The sequence below is a fragment of the Arachis hypogaea genome, chromosome 3, assembly GCF_003086295.3.
Source record: "Arachis hypogaea cultivar Tifrunner chromosome 3, arahy.Tifrunner.gnm2.J5K5, whole genome shotgun sequence".
NCBI lineage: Eukaryota > Viridiplantae > Streptophyta > Magnoliopsida > Fabales > Fabaceae > Arachis > Arachis hypogaea.
The window spans coordinates 39,168,268-39,179,680 of record NC_092038.1 but is presented as its reverse complement, the minus strand read 5'-3'; the positions used below and the strand labels follow the sequence as shown (position 1 = coordinate 39,179,680).

Here is an 11,413-nt window from a genome sequence, read left to right as displayed (position 1 = left end):
TTTTTCCTCAAATAATGCCTTCTTCTTCAACGCAAGGAATCTAATCTTTGAAACTAGATCTCCCAATATTATTATTAAATCCATACATTATTATGCACAACGCAATAATAGTGGGCCCAGCCAAGCACCAAGCAAATTCAACTTCTTCGTCTAATCAATTTCTTACTTAGTTTTATGAAAAAATGAAAAATAAATAAATAAATCCACAAAAACAGCAAGGGAGAAAAAATAATAAAAGAACAAACAAAACTATATTTAATTTTAGAGGTCCTACAATCTTCTGTCTATCAGAATTTTTTACAGCAAAAGTCTTCGCCAATTGTTTAGACGAATCCGTCAAAAGCTACTATAATGCAAACGTTGACTTCAACATTAGCTTTTGACTATACCGTCAAACACGTTGATGCCGCCGTTACCGTCACGTCACGGACAGTTTCAAGGTTGGATGCAGCCCGGCGTAAGTAGTTTTCCAAACGGCGCCGTTGCTTGATTCAACACGACCGGAGGCTAAAACCACCAGCAGAGGTGACGGCGGGAGTGCCGGCAGTTTCCGGCGAGTGTGGCTGCGGATTGTGACGGTGTTCCCCTTCGTACGTCACTATTAGCATCTTCGGATCGTCTTGTGCTCTCTCCACATGCTTCCTGGCCGGACATCCTCTCACGGTGCTGCACTTATAGTAACCACTGCAAAAACATAATAATATTAGTTTAATTACTAGATCTTAACTCAAATAGATCTCAATTAAGAAAATTTTCTTCTATTCAATAGATCCATTGGTTATTAATTAATACCTCAACTAACGGATCTTAATGTGAATATGATATAATTAATTGATGCAAAATGAAGACTCTGGTATAATGAATTGTTAGAATAATACCGAGGGTAAGGTGAGCCCTTGATCGGTTTCTGACCGTACTTTCTCCACGAGAATTCGTCAGGCGGTATATCGGCGATCTTCGAACTTATAGCCGGCACACGGATCGTTCGTTTCACACGTGATTTCCTGAAACAACAAAAAATTATATTAGATTTTAATTTTAATTAATATTAATATTATTCGTTTGTCCTTTTAGCATGTTCACAAGATATACCTTCTCTTGGAGCAATGGCAATGAGCGGAGGAGGAGGCTTTTCCGGAGAGGGTTGCGTCATGGCACCTTTTCCGGTGAGAAGAAGAGAGAGGAGGTTTTCCGGAGGCAACGGGAGGGGGAGGCGGAGCTGGAAGGGTAAGGAAGGGGCCAATCTTGCCGTCGGAGACGCTAGCATCGCCGGTGATGGAGGACATGAAGGTGGAGGAGGTAGTGGTGGAAACAGGAGGGGAAATACTAAGTTCCATTTCTTGGTCGACATCCTTGTTGACGGCGGGCTTGGAGTTCAGAATGGTGGGCTTGTGGAAATCTAGTGTGAAGGCGGTGGTGGTTCCAGGCTGGGCCTGAGGGGGAGGGGAAGGCTGTTGTTGTGGTGGTGCGCGGCGGAAGCGGGCGTGGCCAGTGCGGTTAAGGATGTTGATGACTTGCTTGAACTTGGAAACTGTGAAGTCGGTTAGTTGGGAGCAGTTGAGGTTGTTATTATTGTTGGGGAGAGGGGAAGAGGAAGTAGAAGGAGAATGAGATTGAGATTGAGAAGAGAGGAGGCGAATGAGATGCTCCATGCTCTTCAAGCCAGCCGAAGCAGCTTCTTGAATTGCAACTTGTTCTTGTTGTTCCATCCTCATCCGTGGAACTCCTACCAGATCCACTGCCATCAAAGACGACGGAGAGAAGAAAGGGGGGTTTGGTTTTTGATTTGATTTTTTGTGCTTGAGGGTAAGGAAGAAAAGGGGGGAGGGAAGAGGGGGGTTATAAAAGAGAGAGAAAGGAAGGTATGAAGGGGTGTGGGAAAGTCAAAGGAGTTAACGTGGATCCGAGGGTAGAGATTGGGTGGAGGAGGGATGCAATTGGGGAAAGTACACCACGACAAAATATGAGTTACTGTAATGGTCCAAAAGAGGAGTTCGTGGTGGGTCCCTTCTTCACTCATTCACTCCGTAGTGGGTAACAGAACAGAGCATACAAGGGAAAAAAATACACAACCCCCTCTTCCTTCAACATATTAGTTAGTCTATGAAGAGAAAATATGATTGAATTATTAATTAACTAATTAATGAATATTTTTAATTTTTTATTTTAATAAATATATAAAAATTTAAAACCTATATAATTTCTATAAAATAATTTTAATTCATAACTTTATCATGAATGTTAAAGTAAACCCTAAGTTATAACTATTGGTATTGAGTAATGTCTTTAGAATGATTCTTTCCTCGATACGTCCAAACCGTATGACAGTCAACGCTGCAGCATCTACTTTACTTTTTTCTTTTTAACTCTTTCACAACCGTTGCCCAGCAAAATAAATCAATGGCCTAGTCCTTTTACTTTATTCTATTTTTATCAAATTAACTCATCGTAATATCGTATACCAATTACGGACACTGTAAATTTTATCAATATTATTGTATTTTATCAATCTTAGATATATTTTATTTTATGAAATGATCAATATTAGACATCAATACTATTTTTTGTTACTCTTTTCAGATATATTAATCATTACTTGATCATTTGTTGCACGAGAGAGATATAAAATAGGAAGATAGAGAAATAATCTTGCCTTAAAAAAATTAGCTCCCCAACTTATTAGAGTCTAAATAATTGAAACCCTCACTATTTTCAGTTTGTTCCCAGTTAAATCATTATCTTTGTAATGGAAGTTTTAGTTTTCTTTTTCTTCTTCTTTCTTCATTATTGCCTAGTACTATCACTTGGAATTTTTGTCACTTTCAAGCGCATTCATGCATTTACTATAGTTTATATCAGTTTTTGAAAAGACCACGGATGTTTATCAACAACTACTACTTCAATTCATTTTTATTATAATGAAATTTGTGAAAAGTATATTGACCTTGATAACCTGCTAATTACACCGAAAGAAAAATCAACGTCAACTAGTTGGCAAGTAGCGGTATTAATTAATATATTTATTTATATATTAAATGTTAAATACTTCCTACAACTGCCTTTTCAATTTTTTTAAAGAACATTGTTCCCTCACAATTAAGGAGGTTAATTACTTCTTGTTTTAACTACAGTAAACTTCACTTCTAGTTTTAGGTTTCGAGCTATATTATCGTAGATATATTATCAACAGTTCTTCCACTCTATTGTTTGATGATATGCAATAAAATTTCAACAAAATAAAAACAACAAAGCAGCATTTTGTTCATCTTAGATAAATAAATTTTATTACTTTATATAGTTTAACAATAAGATTTAAATTTCACTGCAATGTGCCAAAAAAATTTTCCCTTTTTATTTACTAATGCATACATAAAAATATTTTTACGCAATGGATATTGAAACTTGAATGTTCATAAGAGAGAAAAATAATTAATTCATAATAAAATAAAATTTATTTAACTAAATACCAGTAAAAAAAAATAACTTATACCACCATAGTAACTATTTTGTTGCGATTTCATCGAAAGTTTCGCCATTAGTTTTCATCCTTTTGTTTTTGTCCCTTTCTTTATGGTTGACCATAAGCTTGATAGGTATGGGATGGTGGAAAAGCAAAAATGCAACTCAAGGAAGTGGAACTTTAATTTTTGAATTTTTGGCATGGATTCTCAATACGATGTGAAAAGCAACGTAACATATACAGTGTTAATAATTATGAAACGACGTAAAAGGGATTACAGCATTTGATGCCTTTTGCGAGGTCAAACCCTAATTTGGCCAGCAACAACAACGTGGGATAAAGAGAAAAAAGTCCTGATAATATATTTGATCAAAAGAGTGGAACTTTAATTTTTGAATTTTGAAAATAACGCATTTTAACGATTAATTTAAACAAAAAAAAGCAACATATGTGTTAGATTAATTAAATGATTAAGATCAATTAGTAATTTTTTAAAATAATTATTTATTTATATTTCTTTCAATTTAAAATACTTTTAAAATAATTCATTTATTACTATTGTTATTATTATATAACAAATAATTATCTCAATATTTTTTATTACAAGAAAATTCTTACAACAACCACAATAATGTAGTTATAATTTTTTGTTGTACTCTACTAAAATTTTGTGTTGTACTTGCTAGGGTTTTGTGTGTTGTCACTTTTTTTTATTTCAAAATAAACCTTGTTTATGTTGAAGTGATCGCATTCTCTACTAATATGTGCTTGTGTGTTAATTCATAATGAACGAGATAGGTAGGAATAAAGGGAGAGATCAAATTGGTGTGGAGATATGGAGGAGATTGTGAGTTTGGAGGTAGATAATATCAAATTGGGACTACAAAATTATTTAAGGAGTTTAGTTGAAAGGTTGACGGCGGATAGAGATTTTAGTATTCGTATGATGGAAGTGGCTTTTTCTACAATTTGGAATATCTAAAAAAATGGTAAAAATACTTACTAATTAAAGCAATATGTAATTCACTTAAGACACTGAAATATGGAAATGAATATTAAAAAAGATGATTACTAATTAGTTTCTACTTAGATTCGGTTATGAAGTATGTCGAACCATTGCAAAATAAAAGAGGTTGTTCGAAAGATTGCGTGAGGTGCTAAAGGTGAAAACTTTTAAGATGAGAGATAAGGAGGATTAGATTATAAAGGTGAGGGTCAACATGAATGTTACTCATACGCAGAAACAAAATATTAGATTGGCTAATTTTGATAAGAAAATTTTTGAAGTTCAACTAAAATGTGAACCTCTTTAGATTTGTTGTAGTTTCTATAGTTTTATTGGTCATGATTCCAGAAATTACAGTAAATTTTAAAAAAAATTCAGCTAATCAGAATCTAAAAAAATAAGATTTAAATTTCACTTGCTAATTAAAGCAATATGTAATTCACTTGAGGTACTAAAATATAAAAATAAATATTAAAGAGAATGATTATTGATTAGTTCCTACTTGGATTCATTTATGGAATATGTCGGACCATTACAAAACAAAAGAGGCTGCTCAAAAGATTGGAGACAAAATACGTGAGTTGCTGATGGTGAAAACTTTCAATATGAGAGGTAAGGAGGATTGGATCATAAAGGTGAAGGTTAACATGAATGTTACTCATACGCAGAAGCAAAATATTAGATTGGCTAGCCTAGATAAAAAAAATTGTGAAGTTCAGCTAAAATGTGAACGTCTTGGGATTAATTATAGTTTCTATGGTTTTATTGGCTATAATTCCAAAAATTGCAGTAAATTCTTAAAACATTTAGCTGATTAGAAACTAAAGGAAGAAAGGTGGAATTTTCAATTAAGAGTAGAATTAACAGGGTGAAAGTTAGAGGATAATTAGGAGAATTTAAACCTAAACATTAATAGAAAAGGAAGAGGTAGGAGAGCAATTAACCAAAAATTTAACCCCTGTTAGCCTTGTCAAAAGTTTTTTCGAATTATCCTGCAATGACGTCAATAGAAAAATCATGATCCACAACAAGCCTAATCCAAAAAACCAAAATCTTCCAATTCTAGACCTGCACAATCATAATCTAAATCAAATATCACCAATTATCCTATCCCAAAACAGTAGTAGTGAACACATTCCTACAGGCGCTGAGGAGGTAAATGGGAGCGATTTTTCATGGAAAAAATAGGCATATTTCAGTGTGGCAGCAAAACTGGTATAGTAGGTAGGAGTTACAAGAGGTAGAAGATTAAGCATTTAGCGAGAAAAAGCAATAGGGTTGGATACATCAAGAAGGTTATGGGGATAAAATGTAATACGGATGTTAAGGATGAAGAAGAGGGGGTCAAATTGAGAGAGAAGAGACAGTTGAGAGGAATGTTGATTGGGATGAGGGTGCCAACCCATTAAAAGTACCTACGGGGATATGAAGATAGCCATGTGAAACTGTCATGATTTGGAGAGACCCTTGACAGTTCACAATATCAAAAGGATTAAGAATTTCTATTCCTCCGAGGTTGTGTTCTTATGTGAGACCAAGAACCAATCCTTATTTGTGGATAGGCAGTTAAAAAATGTAGGTCTCATGAAATTATTTTGTGTTAATCCTAATGGAGTGGCAGGAGGTTTGGCTCTTGCATGGAGAAAAAGAGTGAAGGTGAAGGTGAACAGCAATATAGATTTTTATATCGAATCACATGGAAGATGTTAGAAGTTCATCTCTACAATACTGACCAGTTAAAAGATAATCAGTAGGGTTAAGTACGATTTTGGTCCCTAAGGTAGGGGCTAAAAATTTGTTTCGTCCCTAACTTTTTTTTTTCTTATAAAATTATCCCTAAGGTTTATCAAAGTTTTAAAATTGTCTTTTTTACTAAAATTTTTATTTTTATTCCAAAAATACCCTTAATTAAAAAAAGAAAACATGTTAAAGAAAGGGGGGATTACCAGGGCAGGGGGAGGGAAGAAGAAAGGGGAAGGGATCACAAGGGGAAGGGGAAGGGGGGAGCCGTCGTCGTAGTAGGCTCGTCACCGCCATTGAGCCGCTGACTACGAAGAGAGAGAGATGTGCGAGCTGAAGGAAGAGAGAGAGAGGGATACGCCGTTGTCGCCACTGCCGCCGGTCCTCGCCCTTCACTGCTCGTTATTGTTCCTCCCTCCTCGCCGCTCGCACTGCTACCTGCATCCTCGCTGCTGCTCCACGACCCTCACCGCCCGCCTCTTCTTCTTCTTCTTTTTCTTCTTCTTTTTTGAACTGGATTTCGTGTGGAACTTCTGAATTTTTTGTGAAATTTGTTGTGCAATATCTGAATTTTTTGCTTTGTGATTCTGAATTTGTTGTGGAATATCTAAATTTGTTATGGAATTTGCTGTGGAATATTTGAATATCATGCTCTGTTGATGAATCTCTACTTTTGATTTGGCTTGAATTTAGAATATTGTTGCTGCTAAATTTTTTTATTATTGTTCAAAGTACAAGTTGCTTGAATTTCTTTAAATATTTTGGTCTGTTTTTTACAATCTGAAGAAGATTAAGAAGATGAAGAAGCAGAGCATAATTTGAAGAAGATGAAGACGCAAAGCAAGAAAAGAGAGGTCAAAATTGTGATAGAGGGTAAGGGTATAAATGTTCAAAAGACAATTTTAAAATTACGTTAAACCTTAGGGACGATTTTGTAAGCAAAAAATGTTGGGGACGAAAGAAATTTTCAGCCTTTATTTTAGGGACCAAATTCGTACTTAACCCTAATCAATATCAGGCCTTGTTGAAGATTATTAGGTAGCTAGGAGACAGATATGTGGTTATTGCTGATTTTAACGTCATATTGTCAACAGATAAAAAGCAGGAAAGAAAGGAGAAATCGGTTCAATCTATTCATAAGTTTCAAAAATTTATGAACTATGGCAGCTTAGTGGATATGGGATATTAAGAAAAAATTTACATGGTAGAATCAAAGTTGTCAAGAGAGAGAGAGCAGTTAGAGAGACACTAGATAGAGCTTTAGGTCACTGAAAGTGAGGAAGGAATATCCATTGGCCACACTCACATATTTAGAAGATATTGGATTTAACCATCACCCTTTCTCTTAAAATCAAATTCAGCAACAATCAAGAATAAAAAGATGTTCAAATTTCAAGAAAAATAGTGTAAGGAGAAAATGATTGATACAATTGTTAATGAGGTATGGCAAACAAGTTTTTCTAGCTCTCCAATATACCAATTATTTAGAAATTGAAACCCTATAGATCTGAAATAGTCAAATAAAAAAACTTCGGGGGTTGAAATTCAAGAAATGGAGAAGATTGCGACTAAACTCTTAGCCTTGAAGAAAAAATTTCAGCTCCGCTAATAAAGTAGAGATCTTAAAGCTAGAAGAAGAGTTTAGTAACACGTGCTATAGAGAAAAGGTTTTGACAAGAGAAATCAATGATTAATTAGCTCAAATGGGGAGATCAAAACACAATTTTTTTTCACTCCAAGTGTCAAGTCAAAAATAGGAGAAATAAGATATCAAGGTTAGAGGACAAGAATGAAGAGTGGTGTACTGCTCTAGATACAATTAGTGCGAGAGCACATATGTATTTTGAAGAGTTATTTATCTTAGGAAATCCACAAGACCCCTCCCGTTTGCTAGTTGGTTTGAGAAAGAAGATCTCCTCTGAGACTAATCGGCACCTAACTAAATTGGTTTAGTGAAGAGAAAATAAAAAAGTGATTTTTCTATTAACCCGAGGACTATCCCAAAAGATGATGAATTCATAAATAATTTTTTTGAGTTCTACTAGAGAATTATTAGAGGGGATGTGTGCAAGATAGTCAAGAACTTATTTAGAGGAGAAGGAATTCTAAAGAGTTTCAACCATACACAAATTTGTCTAACTCCAAAGTCTCAGAATGCAAAAAAATATGTTGCAAATTTGGTCCATCAACCTAAGCACCATATTCTATAAGATTATTTTCAAAGTACTGGTCATCATTTACAGCCATTTATGAATAGAATAATTAGTGATAACCAGAATGTATTTGTTAGAGGGGGACTTATTAGAGATAATATTCTTGTGGTTCATGAATGCATTTATTTTTTTAAAAAATAAATCATTTGAGGGCATTGATTTAGCACTAAAGGTGGATGTGAGCAAGGCCTATAATCGGGTGGAATGGTATTTTCTGTGGTTCATAATGGAAAAGTTTGGTTTTTGTTAGAGGTAGATAGAATGGATGATGGAATGTGTCACTACTATTTCTTATTCTATTATGAAAAATTATCTTATTGGTTTCTTTAAACCAAGTAGAGAGTTTCGGCAACAAGATCACCACCCACCCTACCTTTTTCTATTATATGCAGAAGAACTATCCTTTCTTCTCCACAAAGAAGATTAGAATAACCTATTCCAAGGGTATCGGTTGAACAATAAATGTCCATCCATCAACCACCTTCTATTTATTGATGACTTTTTACTATTTTGTAAAGCAACACTACAAAATCGTGCAAATTTACTTAATATTATTTAGTAGTATGGCTCCCTAAGTGGCCAAATCATCAATTTCAGTTAGTCTGTAATATTTTTTAATAAAAATACTCCTCTGCCTATAAAGGAAGAACTAGCTATTTTCCTCCAAGTTCTCAATATTGGTACATAGAAAAAATATTTGAGTTTTCTATTGATTATTAACAGATCTAAAAGTCAGGCATTTGCTTATGTGAAAGATATAGTGTTAAGAAAGTTACAAGGTTGGAAGTGCTCTTTATTGTCAGCAAGCGAAAGAAAATTTTTAATAAAAGCTGTGGGGTGTGCTATACGTAGCTATACTTGAACCTGTTTTAAATTGCTCAAAATTTTACTAGATGATATTCATGATGAGCGAAAATTAAAGCTCACAGATACTGGCAAATGCACTGGATCATTCAAGTAATACTATAGTGAGTGAATATTATTTTCACGAGGATGAAAGGATTGAGCACGCAAATATCGAGTTAAATTTCTAATTAGATTAATTGAACCTAAATTGATGAGGAATTGTATCCTTTGCTAAAACTTGAAAGTGCTTGAATGATGAATGCTAAAGAGTAGTGAACTTGAATCTTGATTGAGAGAGACAATATTGGTGAGAGTCAGGGGCTTCGACGATATTTAATCCCTACGAAAATCAATCCTTGTTTAACTATTTTAAAGAATGCAAAGATCTTTTCACAACAAATCTTAACTAACAGATTTTCAATTCCTTAGCTCCTCAGTTTTTCTTCAATTAACCAATTGCCAATTCCTCGGTCAACCAATTAATTGAAGAGGTTAAGTACAAAATTGATTTAGTTTCTAATAAGATTCAAAATAATCATTAGGTCGAATTATATGTCACGTATTCAAGCTAATCCTGTCCGATTGAATCTTGTAAGAAAACACAAATTTCAAAAGCTATTCTAATCTGAATTATATATCTAGTATTTAAAACTGGAATGATTGAAAATCATGTGGTGTTGCACACTAAAAGATATAATATTCCTAGTCAAATTCAAAAATCCATATGAAAGAGTTTTCAAACTATAATTCAGAAATTGTTTTCCAAAATAATAAAAAATTTAAAAGGGGATTAGTATACCTTCTGATACTACTAATTCTTTGAAGAATGAAGAACGAAGAACTCAATCATAAAACAAATTAATGGAAATACTTTAAAATAAAATAAAACTTAGATTGATAATCCATAGAAAACATAAACATAGCTCCTAATCCTTTAATAGAGGAGTTAGTGACTCATGAAAAATTGAAAACAAAGATGGAAAGAAAATATGCGGTGGAACCAAGATGTTCCTCTGTGAATAATCTTCATTTATTTATATCCTAGAGTTACTTGAAATTCAAATTCACCGAACTAAATCTTATCTTTATCAGAATAAGATAACTATTATCAATAATTCAAATCGTAAAAATAAAACTGAATTAAATCAAATTCAAATCAAGTCCTAACAGTGGGTCGTGTTGAGATACTTGTTGGCGTGGCACTTGGGCTTAGTGGTGTGTAACGTGGGCATGTAATTGAGCTTAGTCGTTACACACTCTTAATGGCATTACACACCACTTTGTTTCTTGGGTCAGGGTGTTACATGCCCTTAATGGTATGACATGCCATTCCTTGTGGTTGCAAAGGCATTGCACGCCACCTTCAAGGTCTTTCAGGGGCGTTGTAAGTCCTTTAAATGGCGCTACATGTCATGCCTTCTTGGGTTCCAGGGGCTTCATGGTTTTCAAGGCATGGCACGCCCTTAGTGGCATTGCACGCCATTCTCATTTTTCCTCTAGGGTATTACACGCCACTGATTGACGTTGCACGCCAGGCCTAGATTTGCCCCCCAAGTGTTGATGGTATTGCACGTCACGCCACCTTTCTCTCCTTCCTTGGGCGTTGCATGCCACTGCATGGCATTACATGCCAAGCTTGTCTTCTTGGAGTGGCGTGTTTTAGCATTACACGCCATTAGTTGCTAACTTGAAGGGCGTTACATGCCAATGTTTCTAAGCTGGAGGGGTGTTACATGCCATTACTTCTGAGTTAGGGGGTGGGGGCATTACATGCCCATAGAACTGGCGTTACATGCCACTTTGCTTGCATGCTACTCCAATTGCTTGGCCTTTGAATATACTTGGTTTCCTTCTTTTTATCCTATATTTTCTTGAAAAACACTTAAAAACCCTATAGTAGTAAATGATACTTAAAGCACTTGGTTCAGATGAAAAAACTGTAGTTAATTCTATAAAAACATGAAAATAATATAAGAAAAACTACTAATGACACGAATACATCAATTCATAAAATGATGATACAATTCTGGTGGGATCAGAAACATAATGAAAAGAAGCTTCAGTAGATCAGCTGGGACACAATGAGCAAGACTAAAGAGGAGGGAGGTATGGATTTAAAGATCTCAAAATGTTTAATCTAGCTATGTT

General features: G+C 34.6%; 1 protein-coding gene across 1 annotated transcript; it reads right to left on the bottom strand.

Annotated features, from left to right (window-relative positions):
- Nucleotides 1–229: 229 nt before the first annotated feature.
- LOC112790328 (probable WRKY transcription factor 17) lies at nucleotides 230–2,077 on the bottom strand. Its single transcript, XM_025832665.3, has 3 exons — nucleotides 1,093–2,077; nucleotides 879–1,004; nucleotides 230–684 (listed from the first exon to the last, which is right to left on the bottom strand). The coding sequence occupies exons 1-3, from the start codon at nucleotides 1,743–1,745 to the stop codon at nucleotides 492–494; spliced, it is 972 nt and encodes a 323-aa protein (XP_025688450.1). The 5' UTR covers nucleotides 1,746–2,077; the 3' UTR covers nucleotides 230–491.
- Nucleotides 2,078–11,413: the final 9,336 nt, after the last annotated feature.